Source organism: Geospiza fortis, unplaced genomic scaffold, assembly GCF_000277835.1.
Source record: "Geospiza fortis unplaced genomic scaffold, GeoFor_1.0 scaffold164, whole genome shotgun sequence".
Classification (NCBI taxonomy): domain Eukaryota; kingdom Metazoa; phylum Chordata; class Aves; order Passeriformes; family Thraupidae; genus Geospiza; species Geospiza fortis.
The window spans coordinates 101,809-124,387 of NW_005054426.1; the positions used below are offsets into that span (position 1 = coordinate 101,809).

General features: G+C 43.3%; 1 protein-coding gene across 3 annotated transcripts in view; it reads left to right on the plus strand.

Moving 5' to 3' along the window:
- LOC102040510 (fatty acyl-CoA reductase 1-like) overlaps nucleotides 1-22,579 on the plus strand; it is a 131,943-nt gene that overhangs the window by 76,144 nt on the left and 33,220 nt on the right. For all 3 annotated transcript variants that reach the window (XR_004082358.1, XM_031061793.1, XM_031061794.1), the window contains exon 3: nucleotides 14,453-14,628. Coding sequence is in view for 2 of the 3 variants with exons in the window: in XM_031061793.1 (XP_030917653.1) it covers nucleotides 14,453-14,628 (176 nt within the window). In the remaining variant the exon portion in view is untranslated. The remainder of the gene's footprint in view (nucleotides 1-14,452; nucleotides 14,629-22,579) is intronic.

A 22,579-nucleotide genomic window follows, 5' to 3' on the forward strand; every position in this document is an offset into this window, starting at 1 on the left:
TTGTATAGGTGAGAGGGAAGAGAAGTGCTGTCTTTAACCTGAAACCAGCAATTCCCTTTCTCAGTCCTTCCCAGGAGAGAGTCTTTCCTGTGGAAGGCAAGGCATGCATTTACTCGCTCTCTCCTCCACTGCAATTTGGCAATTCAAGTGACAGAAGCGAAGGTGACAGCTACCCAAGGGTGCACTTGGTCCTGGTCTTGGAATGCCTGGCACAGGCTACAGTTTAGCTTCTGCCTGTCTGTGTCCTGCACTTAGGATGGGGCTCCTACTTCATTGCTGTTATTTGGCAGATGTCATGGATTTGATGTGAGGTGATACCTTCATAATAGATGTGTTAGCTAGTTCAGTTTAATCTGATTAAACTCTCCCAGTCACCTACTTAGGTAAGGTAGATGGGATGAGTCAGAGTCAGAAATGTTAGGAGACATCTGCATAATTGTGAAAAAGCTGGAGGCAGAGGAAAGAATTTGAGGAGCATCACCCCTAACTCCCACACCAGTATACTCCATGAAATCAGAGTCCAGGCTGTGGGAGGGGAAGAAGGGCTGCCACAACATGATCCAGTCTTTCCCCATTCCCACTTCTTGGACAGGTCTTAACCTTTTGGTATTGTAGCAAGAGAGTGGGAGGAAGTGGGTTTCACAGGTTCACTTGTCTTCCAGAGTCAGTCCTTGAGCAATGGATATTGTTTTATAATAATAGTGAACAAAGTTACGGGTTCATGTGTTGTCTCCCTAGGGACTCATGTCAGCCAGCTTGTTACAGTCATTTCTTTCCTAACAGAAGAAACTGGTTGTAGGCGTAATTCTGCCATGGTGTGTGGGAGGGAGATCTTGGGGAACAGATGGTTCTTGGTGAACAGACTCTAGTGACTAAGACCGACTCTCAAAAAAGAATTAATCTATCAAGCTGATTTCCTGATGAACAGAAATAGGAAAAATGACCATAATACAAGCGCAAAAATGAATGATGAAGGAAGGCTGCCTGTTGTATGCTTGACAGCGGTATTTCTCCCTGATAAAGAAATTGCTTTTTAAAAGCTCCCTTATAGAAGGGATTCTCTAAGCTGTTTCTTTTTCAAATCTTAATGTATTTGTAATTGAGCACAAGAGGCCAGAAAACCAGACACTCAAAACTCAGAATGAAAAAAAATAATTCTGCACTAGCAGAAACTTTGCATCCGCACATTTGTGTCTGCCTGCTTGAAGGTGGAAACCATTAAGGATGGAAGACCCACCAATATGTACAGCTGGATAAATTCTTCACTTAAGCTCATTTCAGTCCACTAATGTTGATAAAAACACACTTATCCCTTAAAGGTCATGGTTTAAAAAATATGACTTTCATCACCAATCCAAACAACGTCTGAGTGTGTGGATTAAAGTCTCTCCCCATGAAACAGGTTTTCCTCTTCAAAAGAAGTACCCAGGACTGTGGGCTACTGCTCAGTCGTGAGTAATCTCTTAAGAACTCCTTGTCGGCCATTTGATATGCTGATGTTTCATTTTCAGGGTGTTTAACAATCCCACCAGCTAGGAGTTAGCATCTCAATTTTATCAGCGTGACATCTTAAAGTAGTTCAATGGAGTGGCCCTTTCTTATATGGCAGTATTTTTTCAGGACTTCTTTGGTTGCTACATTGATTGAAATGCAATTTTAGGTCTGTTAGGCCTGCAGACCCAGCACAGCTCAGAGGAAATTATTTAGAAGTCCATATCTATGGCAAACTTTTCAGTTTAGGGCTGACTGCAGTGTAGGAGAGAGTTCCCAACCTCTTATGTTAACCAGTAGTCCAGGATATTCTGCTGCTGCTACTAAAAATGTAGCAGACAAGACAGAGTTTCACTTGGGTTTAATAGAAGTAGTGCTAAGCAGTCTGAGACTTAAATTCTCCTTCCCTTTGGCATTACAGTAAAAATGTCAATTTTTAAAATAAATGACTGTACATGCTCTAAACCATTCTTAGCTACAATAACTGATATCAAACTACAGGGCTAAGGGCTATCGTTAAGTACAAAACAGCCAGCAATCATGTTTCAGAAATTGAATCTGTCCTGGTAAAATCATAGCTAAACTTGCAAGGTCTTTTGAGCAGCATGCAGGGAAATGCAGATTTCCATGGCTGCAATGCTGAACACAGATTGGCATTCTTCTGGAATTGGGCTTTAATCTTGGAGATGATCTCCTGAGCTGCTGTTTTTATGGTGGCACATCACTGATGTTCATACCCCATGGGATACAGATGGCTCCAGCATTGTCAGTGTTGTATATTGTTATTTTTCTTGGTTCAGAGAGTGATGATCAGATATTATTATATAAATTGAGCCTTTTCAAGAGATGCTTTTAGGCATGTGGGAGGGAAGGAAACACAGTGTTTGAGAGAGTTATCTCTTCCAGTGTAAAAGGGAAGAAGATATTCTTGGTTTAGTACATTTTTACTCTCTCTGAATTAGACAAAATTGGAATGCTCCGAGTGATGAATTGGGCAAATGATGTGGAGATAATAGCTGTGCTATTATCCCCGAAGAGAAGATGCCAAAACTGAATGTCTTTCATTTGAAAGGGGTGAGTTGCCATAAAATGTTCTACGTAAGGAAAATGGCATGGAATAGAATTTTCTGTGTCCTTTTGTCATAGTTCTGCTGACCTGCTGACTCAAAACCAATTTGCTGTGAAAATGAGTCTGAAATCAGCCTATCTGTGCAGTTAGAGCACTCAGTTTGTGAGATACTTGGCCGTTAACTCAGATAGTGCTGGAGAATACAAAACACGCATTCACCACTGGGGCACATGCCACTTCAGAAGTCATTTGCTGCAGCTGCAGCACAGCAGTATTTCTCCTTTCTTGCTTGGGCACCACATACTGCTGCTCAGGAGATACTGACTTGTGGGTGGTACAAAGGGTCCCAGAGAGATGGAGATTCAGTGATATGGCAACACCAAGAATGGGTTCTGCAAAAAAAAAAAGCACAGAGGAAGGTGGAGGGCCAGTGGAGTACAAGAGTCGCCCCATCACAATTATGACTTCAGCAGTGAAGGTGTGTTCATGCTGTCATGGTTCCCTCAGGGATGACACCGCAAAACAATTCCAGAATCTCTCCTCAATCAAAACACACCAGTGGGCTTGTTATTTTCCTGTACAGTGTGAGAAGCAGAAATGTCATGAGCTGAGCACAAAAATTTTGAGAACACCGAGATTAGTATTTTTTCATTCTGTTACAAGTGCTTTGGAATTACAGGTGTGATTTGGTGGGAGGATGAAGACTGAGATTGGCTGGGTGTGAGGCTAAGCATCCATCTGGAGGTGGGCTGAAGGCTGTCCCTGTTGATTGAAGGATAGAGCTGGTCTTTCAGGCTGGTGAGACAAAGCAGATAGCCGTAGGTTAATTTATGAGCCTGGCTCTGCCCTTCAGGGTCCAGGCTTAAGACATAACCTAAATTAAGAGAGCATGATGATGTTAAATTAACCCGTACACTGCGAAGAGACCAGTTCAGCAATTAAATGATAACTAAGCTAGAAGCACACACAACTATAAAGCTACTAATTACCATTACAATTATTATGAATCACATCCAACTTCTGCTGAGTTATAACTCTATCTCCCTAACCACTTCAAGTCTACTGCTTCTTTCTCCACTGTCTCACACCAGCTCTTTTCAGATGAAGACATGATGGCAACTCCAGCAGGTTACCCAGTAGGGGTCTTTTCAACATCACTGTGGACTTGGATTCATCACCATTTGTAGGTGTCCACATTCCAGAAAAAAAAAAAATAGCTCTGTCCTCTTTTATACCTGATTTTATATCTTCCACATTTTCTATTTTTGGATGTTTGATTTTTGGACCACACTTGCACATCACTTTCTCTGTCCAAACTCCTCTCAGACAGTGTATCCCCATTTACTTTTTCTCCTAGTTGGTACCATTACTGCTGTATTCATACTCAAGTTTGGTGGGTTTTTTCAGTGCTGTTCTTCAGGCAGTCTTGATTTGTATAGTTTTACTTACATGGTTGCCTGGGTACAGGTGACTTTGAAGACTTTGCACCACAAAACTAGCCCTTCCAGCATCCAGTTCATGCTGGCATCATATTGTTGACCATATTCACTCACTAAGACAATTTTATTTTATTCTTGACTGTTCTACTTAGTTCTTATTAAACACAAGCCGTTTCTCCTCTTGTGCATAGCCTGCATAACACAGCGCCAGAGTGGCCCATTCGTCACACTCTGGTTTTGTGCTCCTGCAGCTTGTTGTCCTTGAGCTGTTTTAACGGCTTTCCTCATTCTCAGGAGAAGCATTTCTTGGTGCTCCATCGGGACCTTCTGCATACACCTTATCACACTGTGATAGCTGTTCTGTATGCCCTAGAGATCCTAACTTTACAACCATGTAGCTTGGGCAGATCTTTAAGTATTGGGTTGGTTTTTTTCCCCCAGGAATCTGGAAAACCAATAGGCTGCCCCTAATGACTGTAGCAAGACAGGTAGAGAAATGACCTATACTTGCCTCAGTTAAATACATAGTTAGGATATATAGGATAGCCTCATGCAAGTAGTATTTGCAAACATTGTGTATTTCTTACTTGTGTGGGCTGAGAGGTGCATTTCAGTACCTCAGGATGGTTGGTTGGGGTATGTTCTGTTTGTTTCTCCTCTACTCCTTCTGTCACATTTTTTTCAATAGTAGATTAAAACTTTAAAAGTATTTATAATCTTATGGGACCACAGCCAAGGATACAGGCTCATTATTGGTAATCCCTGCTCAGACAGATGAGGAGGCTTTTGTGTACAAAAAGCTTTTTGTTGTTTACAGAATCATAGAATTCCCCAAGTTGGAAATGGCCCACAAGGATCATCAAATCCAACTTCTGGCCCTGCACAGGTTAACCTGATTGGAAACATTGCTCTTTCTGGTGACACATGGTCAAGTGATTTGTTACACCTGAAGCATAATTAGCCCAAGTATTCACTTTTCTGCCTTGTATGGGCTGGATAACATAAAATTAGTTGGTGCAACCTAGAGCTGGAAGCTAAAGGCAGAGTGCATGAATTCCAGTTCAGTTTACGTGGATTATCCTCTTTGGTCTCCCTTGGAAGCAGTATGAGTTGAAAATATACTTACAGAGAAAAGTAACTTTTCTCTTGATAGATGTATTGAAAAATGCATGTAAGTGTGAAAGATGTCTTGAGCCACAAATCCTGTGCTCAGAAAGCTTTAATATTCTGGCTTTAGCTGGAAGAATTAGTAGAGTGGCAGAGAGGACAAGTTAGGCTTGTTGATTACCCTTCAGTAGTCTCTGAGGTGCCAAAGCAAGCTAAAACCTGAGCCTGGCTGAAGAACACTTGATACAGCTTTCTTGATCCTGTTTAAAACGTGTGTGTGTTTCTTTCCATACTAAAATAATTGGATTTCTCGATTAAAAAAAACCAAAAAAACAAAAAAAAAAACCAAAAAACCAAACCAAAAATAAAAAACCAACACAAAAACCCCAACAAAATACAGATAAAAGTCCTACCTGACTGCAGACAAAACTCATCTTTCTCAGCCTTAAAGAGGAGCAGTCTCACCAGGTGTGTGAAACATCATCTGACTTACCTTTCACCATCAGGCCTGTCAGAACATTCTAGGGGGATGCAATTGCAATAGCAGGAGAGGGAGAAATACTTCAGAGGGTGTAGCTGAGCCATCTGTGGCAACACTCTGTATGGGGAAGTGAGTGACATCTGCTTCTGGAAGACGTGTTACTATCACAGACTGAGGGGAAATGGCCCTCCTGACAACAGGTATCTTTGTTGTGAAACAAGACAACACCTCCTGCTTGAAGAAACCCAAGCAGCTGAATAAGGGAGTCTGCATGCCAAAAGGCTGCTACAGACTTCCTGGGACAATTCTGCCTTTTCCTTACATCCAGATAATTTGACAAAATTCAGTGGAATTGGTTTTTTTAATAGCTTTGTTTTGTTTTGTTTTGTTTTTACCCATGGCCAGGAATTGGTGAATTTTAAGAATGTTCATTATGGGCAGAACTAATTGATCCAAGCATTGTTTAAAAAAAAGTCCATATTTTGAATAACATGCAAAGGGGTTGGATTCAGAGAAAAGGTTTGAGCTGTGATTCTAGAGGGGCTTCTACAACCATATCCAAAAGGTTTCTATGGATTCCTCTGAGAACTGGCCATAATTAGAGGCATTGGTTACAGTTTGTCTCCGGTAGCAGGGGTATTTGCAGAGCCAGATTGTGCTGTAAGTAGCAGACTCAATTTGGACAGATGGTTCTATCTTCTTAAACAAGTTTTAATTTCCCTAAGCTGAAGGCTCCTTGGATGGAAATCAAGGATTACTTGTAACCGCCTTACTACCTTGCTTGCTTGGAATAGTGACACTACAGAAAATCGGTTTACAACAATTAAGACATCCTTTCTTAGATGGTTTCTTAGAATATCAACTGTTTTCTTCTTCACTGTGTTGGTTTCTTGTTTGCAAGGCCCCTCACTTCTAGTGGTGTCCCTGCTCTTCCTGTCAGTTTTCAAAATTGCATTAACTTCTGATAATCTCTCAGGGATTTTCCCATTTGTTTTCTCACTATATGGGCTGCCTGTAGCCTTACTGTGGGAATATGGTCCTACTTAAGGGATAGGAAGGAAAAAAGACAGGTATTTCACAGGCTGGCATACCCCAACTTAAGGCTTTACTTTTAAGCACCCCTCAAAAAATTACGTTGTCATGATGAAGATAACAAAAATATATGTAGGATTACATATCTGACAAAATATTTGTGTCAGATGTGAGCACTAAAGAAAAATGCTTAAATGAGAAATTGTCCTAGGTAAATCACAAAATCACTGAATGGTTTAGGTTGAAAGGGACCATAAAAATCATCCAGTTCCACTCCCTTTCAAGGACCTTCCACTATACCAGCTTGCTCCAAGCTCTGTCCAACCTATGCCAAAACCTCATCACCCTCAGGAGGAGGAATTTCCAAGAAAATCCCATCTGAACCTGTTGGTGAGAACAGAGGTTGCTGAGAACAAGGTCCAACACAGCGCCTCTCCTCATTGGCTCCTCTATTACCTAGAGAAGGAAGTTCTCATCAACACATTCCAGGAACCTCCTGCAAAACTTCCATCTTTAATTCATTGTGCTGTTTGATGCATCCATAATACTGTTTGACACATCCATAAATTCAGTATCCTTAGCATGAATTTCAGTCACTGGGACCAGCTGGCAGGAAAGCTTTCTTACCTTCCATGACATCATGGCCGCAGGTAGGATATCTGTTGGGAAAAAACGTGGTTCCAGGCTAACTCCTCACTTGTGACCAGTGACTTGGTCTTTTTTCTGGTAATCTTCTAGCACAGTTCATTCTAGAAGAGTGAGTGAACTATTATTCTGCTGTACTCATTTCCCAGATGTTCAGCTCTCTACACTTGAGTGCCCTCTCACTGCAATGCTTGAAGAATTTCTCTTTTATTTGAGTAGCTTTTAATATTTGATGCATCTTTCTTGATTTGTTCAGCTTCTGCTGTGTGTGGCATTAAAGGATTTTTCACTCCCTTTACCCTTTTAATTAATGGCGTGTGCCCACATTACCCCTGATTCTCTAAATGGTGCTGTTCTATGCTTTCTGGCAGGACGGGGTGAGGAAGTGCAGGACACCTGCCCTAGGCTGCCATTTCTTTGGAGAAGCTCTTCAGAGGGGCCCAAGTTGAGAAGTTTGCATCTCCTGACTTGCCTATGGGCTGAATGACCCAGATGTTTTGTCCTTGAAGCAAAATTGGAATTGCATCCCAGCACTGTGTTTTATAGAGTGCTGCCTCCTCTGTGTCTGTGTGACAGCCATTATGCTCTCAAATTAGAAAGTAGATATTGGTAAATTCTTTAAATATCTTTCTAAGTATTTCTTGGTAATTTCCAACAGCATCTCCAAAAAGTAGGAGTCTGTGTTTGACACAACCCTTAGTCTGTGTTTAACACAACAGGACCCTTAGTCCTGTCTGGTTATCCTCAGGAATTCAACAAACACTCCTGAAGTTCCTGGGTGTCCAAGCAAATCTGGCAGTGAAACTTTGAAGATCTGTGATTAAAGGCAGTGGGTATGGAAAAGCAGATAAAGATCCTGTGTCTGGATAACTTTATACTTACTGATATTTCCAAGTCCATACAGTGATTCTCACAGCCAGTCAAAAGTAATCAATTCTGCAGAGCAGGAACTGAGCAAGGGCACAGGGGTCTGACTCCACTTGGGACTGCTGACATGTATAATGGTCTGGGTTCTCGTGGTCTGTCCAACCCCGGCTGCCCTAAGTGTCCCAAGTAGCGAAGTACCGCTAAGCACAACCTGTCCAGGTGTCTCAGGCAGGCTCCCAGCCGCAGGCAAACTTAGCAAGCAGCTCAGCTCTTTAAGTGAGATCACTCTTTGGTGAGTTCAGCTCTTTACTTGCTAGGTGCCTTGGCAGACGCAGGGATGAGAGAGGAGAAGAGCTGTGTGAGGTTCCGCAGATGTGTCTTTATTGGCAGCCTCTGCGAAGGGTGACACAGTGACGGCTCTTTTGCCAAACTGGGCAGAGGTAGGGGTTTATATAGGGTATATGGGTTTTGGGAAACAGTCCAATAGTAAGGGTTGAGGTAAATATGACCTATGGTCTTAAAGAGAGATAATGAGGGTCCGAGGCAGAAAAGGGGTCTCTTGATCCAGTCATCATGACTAGGCATTTCTTATCTTAGGCAACTGACTGCCAGGGAGGCGTTGCAGGCCCTGTGGCTGTTACAGACATGCTTTGGCAATTGACTCCTGTTTACCCATGGCCTCATTGGGGCATAGTTATGGAGAAGGGTGAGAAGGAAACTAGTCCTAGGAAATGAGTGGGAAGAAACATTTTCAGTGGTTCGTATAGGAAAAGCTCCAAGTGTTGCTATTCTCCTTCCCTGCACTTACATTCTTCCCTGTCAAACACTAGTGCTGATCTCAAAGTACCACCCAGGGGCACCAGGAATATCTGTGATAAACAGAACCCCTTGTTCTATCCATGATTTGTCCACCCACATATAAGATGGCGCTAGAGACCACGGAAAGCTTTTCCATGTCTCTCAGATCCCTCATGCTCCTGTCCACAGTGTCTGACTTCAAAGTGTTCCAGATTCACTGCTGTGTAATTCAAGTATTCTTGCTAGAAAACAGCAGGCTTGGTCAGCAGCCAGTTTTTAAGGAAGCTGGCTATTCAAAACCACATCTCAAATAGCTGGATATACATATTAGTCTTATCTGACCTTTACTGAAACTTTCTGTCCCTCTATTTGTTTCTGTAGTCTTCATCTTCTAAGTAATCAGCTGTTTTGTTTACTAGGTGGTGGTGGTGGGTTCTGTATTTCCACTACATTAGCTCTACTCAGGGGAAAGTAATATCTCTGGATTGAAGCATAAGCCGTTAATTTTTCTGTAATGAGGAACGCTCTGCTGCCTGCTTTCCCACTGATGAGATGAGTTATGCTTTATTTGCCATGAGAAGAACTGTAGATAAAAGCAATTTTCTGAAGAGGAAATGAGACAGAGTGCAAAAAGGGGGGAAGAAAAGGCTCTGTCCCAGTTAAAGCCCCCTGATCTACATTTTCACACATTACTTGACTGAATAATCCTGTTGTTTATTGCTGGAAATCTACCAGGCTAAAGATTTATTGCTTGGTAATTACTTTGAAGCTGCCTGGTTATATCTCAAATTTGCTAAAATGGCAATTCCAAAATAGTTGTGTACCTTCCTTCCTTAGATGTATTGGAGGATTTTATCAATGGCAAACAAAAGTCTGGTAAATCCTTTTAGCAGGACTAAACTACAGACATCAGGTGTTTTTTTAAGAGTTGTTTGCATGACTTTGGTGCCTTCAATAGTTTAAATTTGTGATGATCATCTATATATTTATGAAGCTGATTGAAATCACCGAGGTATGGATGCACACCTTGGGGGGTGTTATTTTGTGTGTTTATATATAGGCTGCTCCCCTGTATTTGTACACCAATGCTCTTTTCAGAAGAGGGATTTCAAACACCCTGGGTTTAAAATTGCTCTACACAGCCAGTGAACACCTTTTTCTTTGAAGAAATTATTGCCCTGATATTTTATCCCTTGGCCTGTGTCTCTATTAGGATAAATTATATATTTCCTTCACAAGGAGCAATTCTTGCATATATTCTCCTGAATCATGCTAAGCAATCCCTTCCATTTCTTTATATGAGAGGTGGAAGCTTTTGGTGCTTTTTTTTTTTTTTTTTCCTTTTTTTTTTTAACTGAGCTCTCTCGACCTTAATGTTCCCATTGGTTCACCATTTATGAGTTCCATTTTGTGGAAGTTCTCTGGATTTTCTCCACTTTAAAGGTTGTCATACAGTAATGCCTTGAAATGTTCATGTTGTAATGTAAATTACCAATCTTCCTAGAGAAGCCTGAGTTCCTGGCACCTATTAAACACACCTGAGGAAAAAAGGTTGCCTATCTTGGCTGCACTTAAAAACTTGACACTTTCTGGGTCAGTCACCAATCAGCAGTCACCACTGCCCACCAGTGCAGTGGGGTAGAGGGAGATGCAGGAGTACTGTCCAAAAAAGAAAGGACTACACAGGCCTTTGAGAAGGCTTTGACAAGACTAAACTCATGCAAGTTCTTTGTTTAAAGTGGACCATGGCTTAGGCACTCTACTTTTCATTACTTTGTATTTACTTCACTGAAAATGCCTCCTGAGAAAGATGCAAGGGCTTTGGCATTTTGCACAGTGGTTCCTTTATTTTTCAGCTTTGCTGTTCCACAGATGTGCAATTTGCCCTTTTTTGAGGTTTTTGTATCTTTGTGGCATGGAAAAAATTCCAACTGAAGGATTTGTAGGCAGAAACCTCTCTGAATTATTACATCCTTTAAGGTAAGGGCAGGGAACACCAAGAACTGCAAAAATCCTTTAGAAAGGGAAGTCTGAGCTTAGGAGGGCAGGAATAGGGAAAGTATCCATCAGACTCAACTAGAATGTTGGGAGAAATTCCAGATGTCCTGTGTTTACATTTTTGACAATGTATAGTGAAATCACAGAGATTTGATTAGTATTATAAATGGGAATTGCCTGATTATAAAATGAGAAATAAGAAATTCTCCCCTCTGTTGAGGGGCAGCACAGCCCATGCTGAACTTACATCTGTTTTGAGGTTAAAAATGGGAATAGCAGCATTAGGACGCTCAAAAAGACACTGAAATCAGGATAACATTATTACTGATTTCCCTGAATTTCATTAATGTTGGACAACTTGACAGTCAAAGGCCTTTCCTTTCTCTCTCTCACTGATTTTGTAGCAATTCCTGTATCCCTTCAGAAGTGCTGCTGACCTGGCCAATTTTTACATGTAATTTCAACAGTACGTCAGGCCAGTCCACTGACTGTGTTTTATATTGGCAGATGGCTTCTAAAAAGAAAAGACAGAACAATCCTTAGGCGTCACACAGTTACTGGGGATTTATTATTTATGCTCTTGGTGAGTTCATCAGGATTTAGAGATGCAATTACTATTTACCTTCAGACTAAGCATCATCTTTATATTAAGTACTCCTTGAACTGCAGGAAGCAGTATAAAATAAGCTGCATTTATTTTGCCTTTAAATCTTGCCTCATTTCCCTGTAAAGCACTGACAAGTCTGAACCCTTCAGCTTCCATAAAAGAAGCTGCAGATTTCGATTAAAAAACTGCTCCCGTTATCTGATTTAATGATGACAATATACCAAATGTTCCTGTGGTGCAGAAGGCTTCCAAAGCAGTGTGCTGACTTGTGTGCTTGCATGTGGAAATTGCCTTCATCTTTCAGAGGAATGCAGTGAATCATTGGAGGGGATGAAAAGCTGCAGCAGCTGAGTGGCACGTGGTAGCAGCAGGCACAGAGGCTGAAGGGGATATTATCTGCAGTGGGAATATCAGGAGGAGATGTAGGAAGAATTTAGCTGTCCAAGGCTGCAAAAATACTACTCTTACTTTATATGCCATGACAGAAATGGACAAAGGGCTGATTCGTTTTTTCTCTGCCTTTGCATTATTTATGCCAAACAAGTAGAAAATAACTGTCATTTTGTGGCATTTTGCACTCTCTGCAACAGAACAAATGTAAATGATTATTTCTGAGAGTCCCACAAGACTCTCAGAAGCTTTGGTCCCACATCTCTCTTTAGCTTTGGTCTCACGTGTATTCTCTGAGAAACCTTTCCATTTGTGTCCCATTAGGGTTTGCTGTCATCTCTCAGAAGATGATGCATGTTTGGAGAGCCAGTGCAGCATCTTGTTAGAAAAAAAGCTTTTTGCAGACATTAGGGCTGTCAGTGCCTGGGAATTCAGTTCCTACAGTCCAGCCAGCTCTCACCAACACCTTTGCCCATTAATAACTCTCTCTAGAGATCTATTTTCTGGCCTAGCCACATTGATGAAAGATGTGTGCACTCAGGTGCAGCTGAGAAGAGTGAAATGGCTTTGTGTTGTCCTAACTTGGGCTAAAGTTTCATGTTTATGAAGGATATGCAGCTGTGGCAATTTAAAATGAGTGTAGAGTGTGGTACATAATGGAGAAGGCTAATGATTCTTTTATCACCTCTTTATCCCTAAAAACCTCAAGGTTTATCTAGATTTGCTTGTCAGATAAGCAGAAAGATGATAATCCCTTAGTCAACAGAAAAAGTACTGCTATTAGGATAAATTTAGTCTTTCATGTGTCTCTTAGTATGTTTAATTTATGTCACACAATTTCTGCTTGTACATAAGCACTGGGCACATCAAAGGCAGAAGAAACTCTAAGAAAACAAGAGGCCATGGTAGTAAAGATATTTCCAAACTCAATGTTACTGGTGTATAGGCTACAGAAGAGGGGAAACACCCCAAAAACACAGAGCTACTGAAAAGTCAGCTGGTCCATCCTCCTTCTCCAATGTTCAGCTGTTCCCTGCCTTTCCTGGCACTGCTTATCTAGACAGGTTTTAAAGGTGTCCAAAGGTGGTGTGATTTGTCCTTTGTATCCCTCAGTAAACTCTCACAGTATTAGGTGTTCCTGACAGTAGACTTGTTACCTTAGAGGTGTGATTATCCTTTGGAATCTAGATAATACCTCTTCAGATCCCACAGCCATTCTATTCTATTTTCTATTAATTCTTTCTACCTTTCATGATGTCACTTTTCTCCTCTCCCCCTCAAAAAAAAAAAAAAAAGAAAAGAAAAACGAAAAGAAAAATGGAAGGATTGTTGTATTGCACTAAATAGTTATTTAGTTATTTGCACTGGGTGTTTGGTAATTTGCACTGTTCACATTATTTGTATCCTATCATCACATGGTCTTCCCCTTTCCTCCCCTAAGTGTCAGCATTGCCAGTCTCTTCCTGGTTTGCCCCTCCCATCGCCCCTCCTCACTTGTATCCCATTGGCTGTAGCTCCCTTCCCCCGCCCCCCTTCCCCCCACCTTGCAAGAAGGCCACCCCCTGTTTTCCACGTGGGAAGTCACCTGGACCACCTGGTGTCTTCTATTAATAAAATAGGACTTTGTTCCTGAGAGAAGAGCGCCTTTTGTCTCTTGCCTTTTGTCCTATGTAAGATTGTGAGTTTTGTCCTATGTAAGGTCGTGAGGGCTTGGGTCCATAGCTAGCCATATTGGACCTGAACAGCCCACTAAGTACGAATTCTTACAAAGGGTCTTGTTGTACTTAACAGTTTCTATTAATTCAGTTGAAATGGCTCAAATGAAATATTGCAGAAATGTATCTTGGAGAGACCTATGGATCATACTTGTAGGAAGAAAAGGGCTGGAAGATGTCTTGAGAGGCCAACCAGCTCCACACATGTTCAGTTATGCAAAACGGCTGGTGGCACTCAGCAGCTTCAGTAGTGGGGATTATTGGGATGCCCCATGCTTCCATCCCAAAAGCAGGTCCCCACTGGACTCCTCTGACATGAACAAGGAGTGACAGTAGACAAGGAGCAGTAAAGGAGGAGGAGGAGCAACACTGCCCAGTTCCCTTCCTCTCTGCAAGTTGTTTGTAGAACCATCTAGCCTGGGTAAAGCTGCACAGGCTTTCCCCCTCCATACTCTGCCCTCTTGCTCTTTAGCTCCTGTTTTGGTCCTACAGCCAGCCCTCAAGGTCAAGTAGCATGTGGTTGCAGGAGATGTGGATACAGAGGAATTTTGGTGGCTCTCTGAGAAAATGAGTGGTGGCAGAGAAGATTCATTAATCTCTTGAGAATAATGCTTTACAACCTATATTTTTGTTCTGTTTCCCTTAGGAGGGAACAAGTGAATGGACTATTTTACCATCTCACCTGTGTCATTCCCCAGGCAGGAATTCTCTTTTGTGCCAGTTGCAATGATTGATGTGATCAGACTGGCTGTTAATCAAAGCAATCTCAGCAGCCTAATTCGGTACCTGATCTCTCTCTGTTTGTGCTTCAAGGTCTTTGACAGGGTCCGAGAAGATTGCCCTAATTTCCACGAGAAGATTAAGCCTATTAATGCTGAACTGACTCAGCCCAAGCTGGCCATCAGTGCTGAAGATGAGGAAGAGCTTCTGACCCGGGTCAATGTTGTCTTCCACTGTGCAGCCACAGTTCGCTTTGACGAACCCCTCAAGTACGTCCTGCTTTTCTGTGTTTGCTGAGTGGGATCAGAGTGCACCATGGCACTGCCCAGAGCATTCCTTGCATGGCTGCAGTGCTGATTCCCCTGTCCATGTTCGTGCTCCCCGTGGTTCTGTGCTGAACATGGAAGGAGTGTGCTCTGAAATGCTGTGTGTGTGTGTGTGTGTGCGCACGCATATGTCAAAAGGGAGTTGTCTTGGTGCAGTCCCACGGGAACAAAAGGAAGAACTGCAGGATTGGGTTGTAAGACTGTAAGGAAGTTAAGTACGACCTAAAACTTGGGTGAGGAAAAGTGTGGTTGAGGTCGTTAGGGAGATGTTTTGGCAGAGCTGCAGACAGAGAAACTGTGTGTCTGTCTCTAAAGCTGGTGTTGTTAATGGCCTTTCTTTGTCACTGAGTAGCTGGAGAGGGAAATGAGCTGTGGTTTGAGAAAACAGCCCATCACAACCTTTAAAATACCCAGCTCTCAGTGTAATTAACTGTTTACGATGAGTGCTCGGTTTCTGAAGGAGTTCCCTTGGGAGTGCCTGTCCAGGGAGGCTTTTCCATTAGGAAAAAGCAGCAGAAATAAGCCGCTGAAACAAGATTAGATGTGTAAATGCTTCTGTGCAGATTATCCATTTCAGCAAATCCTGATAGATGATCTGCATTGCCAGATCCTCAGTCTTCTGAAAAAACAGTAAAGCTGTCATTAGTAGAAAACACAATTCGTAATACCAATCTTTATTTGCTCATAGGCTAAAGAGATATCCAGTATGTCCACCATAATTATTTGCTTTTTAGAGCAACTAATTAGAGAAACACCAGAAAGAAAGCACCTCTTGATGTGATCTTGAGCCAGTATGTAAGCAGCCACAAATGTTAAATCAATGCACAAATGAACACACTTTAAAAATAAGTTTCAGTGGCATGAAACATCAAAGGGAAACTGTCGCAGACATCTCTTTGTGAAAAATCTTTTCTTTGGGACTTTTCCTTCTGAGGAGCTGTGGCCTCAGAGACAGATGTAAACAATTGTTATCTGCTGCTGTGGAATGCAACAGGTCCGTCTGGATTGGCCCATCTTGGATGTTTATAGTTAGTGGCCAATCCAGGACTGAGCTCTCTCGGACAGAGTCCGAGAGAGCTGCCTTTGTTATCATTCTTTCTAGTCTATTCTTAGTGTAGCTAGCTTCTGGTAAATTTTCCTTCTATTTCTTTTTAGTATAGTTATAATGTCATATATATATCATAAAATAATAAATCAAGCCTTCTGAACATGGAGTCAATGTTCTCGTCTCTCACCTCACCTGAAAACCCTTGTGACTGCTGTCACAGGAAACCACATTTTTAATAAGCAGGATAGCTAGAAAGAAGCTAAAAGTTTAAAAGGTCGTCAGCTTACAGGCAATGGAAAAACTGAAGACTGATTGTATGTGATCTGTCAAAATCTCTCTAATCTCTCAAGGAAAATTATGATTAGAAGGCAAAATATGAGAAGTTATTCAACTCAAATTATTCCTGACTGAATAATAAAATATATCAGATGGGTAAAAGTTTTAGCAAGTTAAATGTGAAAGCACAATATTGCTGCTTAGTTATGAATTTTAAGCAGAAACTTGGTGGTGACATAAATAAAAATATTTTTTCAACGTGGCAGAAGCTCAAAGATTACAACAGAATATGTAAAGCCAATAGATAAGGAGGGGGACAAAAGCATTGCTGTGAAGATACTGGAGAAACAGCAGTGGAGACACTAAATGAATTATTGGCATCAACATGCAGTACATTTAGAAAATTCTCCAGATGGAACTCCTGAGGGCAGAAATCTCAAAAATTGTGTTATATTGAAATTTTAATAGATGCTAGTTTAATAGAAATAAAAAAAAATAATGGTAAAGCAAACAACAAACTGCCAGTGTTAGAGATATTCCCTTTACAGGCTGTAATATATGGTAGGGATAATTCATGCTATTAATGTATGGTATAAAATATTGTAAAATCCAAAAACTATGTCTCTGACCATCCTGGCTGGGAGCTGCTGTCTATTCAGATTACAACAAGTTCCCAGACACAAGTTAAGATAATGATCGATGCCTTAACGTAAGAATAGAAGCTTCCAGGGCGGTGATGACCGGTATCCCGAGTCATCGGGAGCCACCCAAGAGTGATTATCGCCTTGCCAATTGCATCTATCAAGATAGTCAGCAGCACCAAACTGATACATCTTAATACATGGCTTCCACGGAGCCCATTGACGCTGACTACGCACCTGGAACCGGCTTTTGTCGAGCTCTGCACATGGAAAGAAGCAGCGATGCATGTGAAGAGTTACAAAGGAAATTTGGTCATCTTTGCCTTAGGCATAATAAACTGTATAAAACCTCGCTGCAAGAAGCAGAATTCGTGAACAGGGGAGACTCTGACACTCGAGGGGTCAGGTCCAGGTTCACCCAACGCTGGTCCTGGGCTTGACGCTGTCTCTTTGGCTGTGGTGGTCTCGGAGACTGAAATTCGGTCGCGCAGACAAATTAATAAATCTTGGCTAAATTTTTGATAATTTGGGCTCACGATTTGATAATTCATAATAATCTGGTGACAACCCGAAGTGATTTGAATTTAGGTTTCGGGACCCCTTCCCGCCCAGAAGGCGCCCTCCTGATTTCAGTTAGCTGAACGGGATTGGAGTCTGTGAGACCAATCAAAAATCACCGAACCGAAACCGGAGCCACAGCCAAAGAGGGATAAAAACGGGCCCAGCTCTCAGAAACTCATCAAGATCCAGGGGATCTCCGAGCCCGAGGTGCTTTTTCCACTTGGAAATCTACGTGCACGAAGAATACACGTGGGAAAGGAACTGTGAGTATCGCATGGTTGAGTGGGGTGTGACCAAGCATGTGTGTGAGATGTGACTCTGTCACGAAGCGAGTGTGGGACCCACAATCGTGTTACCGCCATCTCGCGAGGGACATGGTCGGCCAAGGGGGAAGCGGACGCTTTTTCTTAACACACATGGGATCCGGGACTCATAGGGAATTCAAGGGGGGAAACCAGTCGCGGTCAGGTCAGAAAGGAGAAAAAGACGATCTTAGAAAATTCCAGGAGCCCGTCTGCCTTCTGATCCAGTGAAAACAGGTAAGAAAACCGGAGATGAGTCAAAAAGTCAGCGGAACAGTTCTCCGTTTGACTAAGACTGGTGGCATTTTGCAAGCTCAGGAAATCAACATCGGACAAGCATTCGGGACTCGCGACGAGCATCCCAACCGGAGGAGATAAGGTGAGAAAATTCACAGGCGAGATTTTTGGAAAAATGGGGTTGGGAAAGAGCAGGTTCCAGAGAAAACCCCATGAAAAATCTCCCCAGGGTCCTGAGAAAGTTCTACCAGAAATCCCAAGGGATAGTCCGTTGGGGTGGATGCTAGAGCATTGGAACGACAGCCCCAGGAGAGCAGGTAAGTCCAAGGAGAAAATTTTGCATTTTTGTATGGAAAAATGGGGAGGGAAGGAGATCGGAAAATATGTGGTTTGGCCGGTGTTCGACGCATTTGAGGCATGGACTTGCGAGTCTTTGTACAATCACATATTTAATCGCTGCCCGCAGGATTTTGAGGAAATTGAGTATGCCGAAATGTGGAGGTACACTTGTACGAGTTTATACCTGGTACGAGCCCTCCGATGCACAGCGAACAGGGGAAAGGAATGGGAACCCTTGGACAATCTTCCACCTCCCTACCTTGTTTCTCTGCCCCAGCCCAGACCAGCTCAGACACCGCTAGTGCCCACGTTGCCTCTCAAGGCAGCGATCCCACCGGGTCAGGTCTCGGCGCCGCCGCAGCAGCGCCTCCCCTTCCATGTGAACAAGCCACGGCACCTCTGCTCCCATGTGAGCAGTCGCTGCTGCCAACCCTTCCCAAAACTGAAGAAAAACAGGTAACCATCCCCAAAGTTAGCTCTCCCCTGGCCCATCAAACGAGACAGCGAACGAGAAGGGCAACCACAGGAGACAGTGAGGATGAGGAAGAAAACCCGGCTTCTGCCCTTTACAGGAGGTGCCAACGGCTCCTGGAGTTATTGGATTCGTACATGCCCCGATCGACACCAGTGACGTGAGAGCATTCAAGAAAGAGATGGGAAAGAGATGCATGATCCTTTGGGGGTGGCGGAAGGGCTAGGTGAATTGCTAGGCACCAGCACCTACACCTATGAGGATCTCCAAGCAATCATGAGATTGCTGTTCAACAATGACGAAAGGGACATGATCAGACTAGCCGCAATCAAAGATTGGGAAAAGAGAAACCCCAATGGGGAAAGCAGGGACGAGAGATGACCAAACCAGAAACCATGTGGAATGCCCAGACAGAGGAGGGGACGCAGAAAATGGTGAATTTAAGAAATATGATAATTCAGGGTATCAGGGAAGCAGTACCCAAGGGACAGAACATGAGTAAGGTACTCAGGGAGTGCCAGGGAAAAGATGAAACACCCACAGAGTGGTTGGAGAGGCTCCGAAAGGGCCTGAGAATGTATTCAGGGACGGATCCCGATTCTCCAATCAGGGCGGTTTTGCTGAAAACTCAGTTTGTGGCAAAATCCTGGGAGGACATTCGGAAAAAGCTAGAAAAGATAGATGGTTGGCAGGAAAAGGGCTTGTAGGAGCTACTTCGGGAAGCCCAGAAAGTCTGCATGAGGCGAGACAAAGAGAAACAGAAGATCCAAGCTAAGTGATTGGTAGCTGCAGTAAGGGAAGTACAAAAACAGGAGCAGGTCAGAGACATGGTGAAGAAGGCGCCGGCGAGGAAGCAGAACCCTTCCCAAGGAAAAGGATCGAACGATCAGAAGAGAGATTTCGAGTGCTATTACTGCGAGCAAAAGGGACACACATCCAAAGAAATTGTCCCAACAAAGCCAAGGACCAGGCAATGTTTCAAGAAGGTTAGGGGTATCAGGGTCTTTTCAGTTTGGGGTCCGGAACACCAAGGGAGCCCTTGATAAAATTAAAAGTAGGACCCCACAGGCAGGAGATGTGGTTTATGGTAGACTGGGGGGCGGAACGGACAGCGGTGCAGCAGCTGCCGCAAGGGTGCTCTCTGAGCGACGATTCAATGATGGTAATCAGGGCAAAAGGCAAAACCCTTTGAGGTTCGGATCATAAAAGATGTAGAAATAGAAACAGAAAACAAAAGACATACAGGAAATATATTATTGATACAGGATGCGGATTTTAATTTACTGGGGCGGGACATGATGGTAGTCCTAGAAATCTGCTTGGCAGTGGAGAATTCCCGGCTCAGGGTGAGAATGTATAAGCTCACTGTCCAGGACGAGGAGAAAATAGACCCGAAGGTGTGGAATGTCCAAGGGGAAACTGGGAGGTTGGACATAGAGCCGATTTATGTCGAAATTGAGAGACCAGAAGACCCTATTTGGGTCAAACAATATCCCATCTCCATGGAGGAGAGGAGGGGATTGAAAACGGTGATTGACGAATCGATAAAGAAAGGAACGTTGGAGCCGTGCATGTCCCGGCACAGCACCCCAATTTTGGCTGTGAAAAAGATGGACAGTAGCTTTAGGCTGGTGCAAGATTTAAGGGCTGTGAAACAGAGAACTAAGACTTGTTCCCCACAGTCTCGAATCCTTACACTTTGTTGAATAACATTTCTCCCGAGGACATGTGGTACAGCGTGATTGACTTGTAGGATGCTTTTTGAACCTGTCCTTTAGCGGAGGGCAGCAGAGATTATTTTGTGTTTCAGTGGGAAGATCCGGAGATGAACAGAAAGCATCAGCTCAGGTGGATGTCATTGCCTCAGGGCTTCATGGATTCCCCGAATTTATTTGGGCAAGCACTTGAGCAGGTTTTGAGTCATTTTGTACCAACGGAGGGGACAAAATTGCTACAATATGTAGACAATTTGTTGGTTGCAGGTCCAAGGGAGGAGGTTGTAAGGGTGAGCACCACTGAGCTTTTGAACTTTTTAGGGGAAAAGGGGTTGAAGATGTCAGAGTCGAAGTTGCAATTCACAGAGCCTGAGGTCAGGTACTTGGGACATTGGTTAACCAAGGGAAAAAAGAAATTGGATCCAGAAAGGGTGTCAGGGATTATTGCCTTAGCACCCCCGCAAACAAAAAGGGAGGTCAGACAGCTTTTGGGGTTGTTGGGATATTGCCAGCAGTGGATTGAAGGGTACAGTGAAAAGGTGAAGTTTCTATATGAGAAATTCACCACAGACCGAATCAAATGGATGGAAAAAGATGAAGAAGAATTATGGGGAGTCAAGGAAGCATTCACAGTGGCACCAGTGCTGAGCCTCCCTGATGTGAAGAAACCCTTTCAGTTGTTCGTGGACATGAGCAATTACACAGCACACGAGGTGCTGACACAGGACTGGGCAGGGGTCAGGAAACCAGTAGGTTACTTGTCGAGGTCGAGGCTTTTGGACCCGGTCAGCACAGGCTGGCCCACCTGCCTGCAGGTGATTGCCGCTGGTGGAGGAAGCTAGGAACGTAACCTTCGGCACACCATTGGTAGTATTTGCACCACACAATGTGTGGGGAATACTACAACAAAAGGCAGATAAATGGCTCACTGATGCTAGATTGCTGAAGTATGAAGCCATTTTGATTCACTCACAGGATTTGGAATTGCGGACAACGACCATGCAGAACGCTGCACAGTTTTTGTTTGGGGAAGCTTTAGGGGAGCTGGTTCACGATTGTGTGGAGGTGGTTGAATTACAAAGATCAGAGAGGATTTAGAAGAGGAAGAGCTAGATAAAGGAGAAAAATGGTTTGTAGATGGGTCAAGAAGAGTGATTGATGGAAAAAGGAAATCAGGATATGCAGTTGTGGATGGACGAATGGGAAAAGTGATTGAAGCAGGTCCCCTGAGCGCGAGTTGGTCAGCACAGGCTTGCGAACTGTACGCGGTTCTGAGAGCCTTGAAGGAACTGAAATGGAAAAAGGGAACAATTTTTACAGATTCCAGGTATGCCTTTGGAGTGGTTCACACCTTTGGGAAAATCTGGGAAGAAAGGGGGTTGATCAACACCAGGGGGAAGGGACTGATGCATGGGGAATTGATCTGGCAAATATTAGAAGCTCTAAGGGGGCCAGAGGAAATTGTGGTGGTCCACGTGAAGGGACACCAGGCAGGGATTCCGTTCCGAACCAGGGGAAACAATTTCGCAGACCAGGAAGCCAAGACCGCGTCACTGATGATGGTAAGTACCCCGGAGATTGAAGGGATCGAGGTCCCAGATGACCCTCCTCAGCCCTCCCAAAAGGAGATTGAATGCTATGAGAAGACTGGGGGAAAATTGGAAGAAGGTAAGTGGAAATTACCTGATGAGAGAGAACTAGTTTCTAAGGGTTTTACCAAGAGGATTTTGCGGAAACTGCACCAGCGAACACATTGGGGGGCATAGGCCCTGGCAGAACAATTTTTGAAATTTTTCAGGTGCAAGGGAATTTACGAATTGGCCAAACAGGAGGTACAAGGATGCCTGATTTGTCAGAGAATTAACAAAACAAGAGCAAGACAGGCCATCCTGGGGAGTTGCCCCATTGCGTACTGACCATTTGAAAGAATACAAGTTGATTTCGCAGAGTTGCCAAAGGTGGGAAGATTCAAGTTTGTGCTTGTGATTGTGGACAAACTGACTCATTGGGTGGAGGCTTTTCCCAGCCCACGGGCAACGGCTCAGACAGTGTCCAGAAAATTACTGGAGGAAATTGTACCCCCATACGGGGTGGTGAATTACATTGATTTGGACCAAGGAACACATTTTATATTGTCCTGGGTTGACTATATGATGCTTTTATTCCCAGTCGTCTCATTCTGTTTATACTGTATAATAATAAGTTTCGCACCTTCAAGCCGTGTTCCAGAGAGTGAAGGGGGGGAGAGAAGAAGCAGGCAGGTTTTGTTTTTCAGACACTGCACTCACTCTTCCACATTCCTG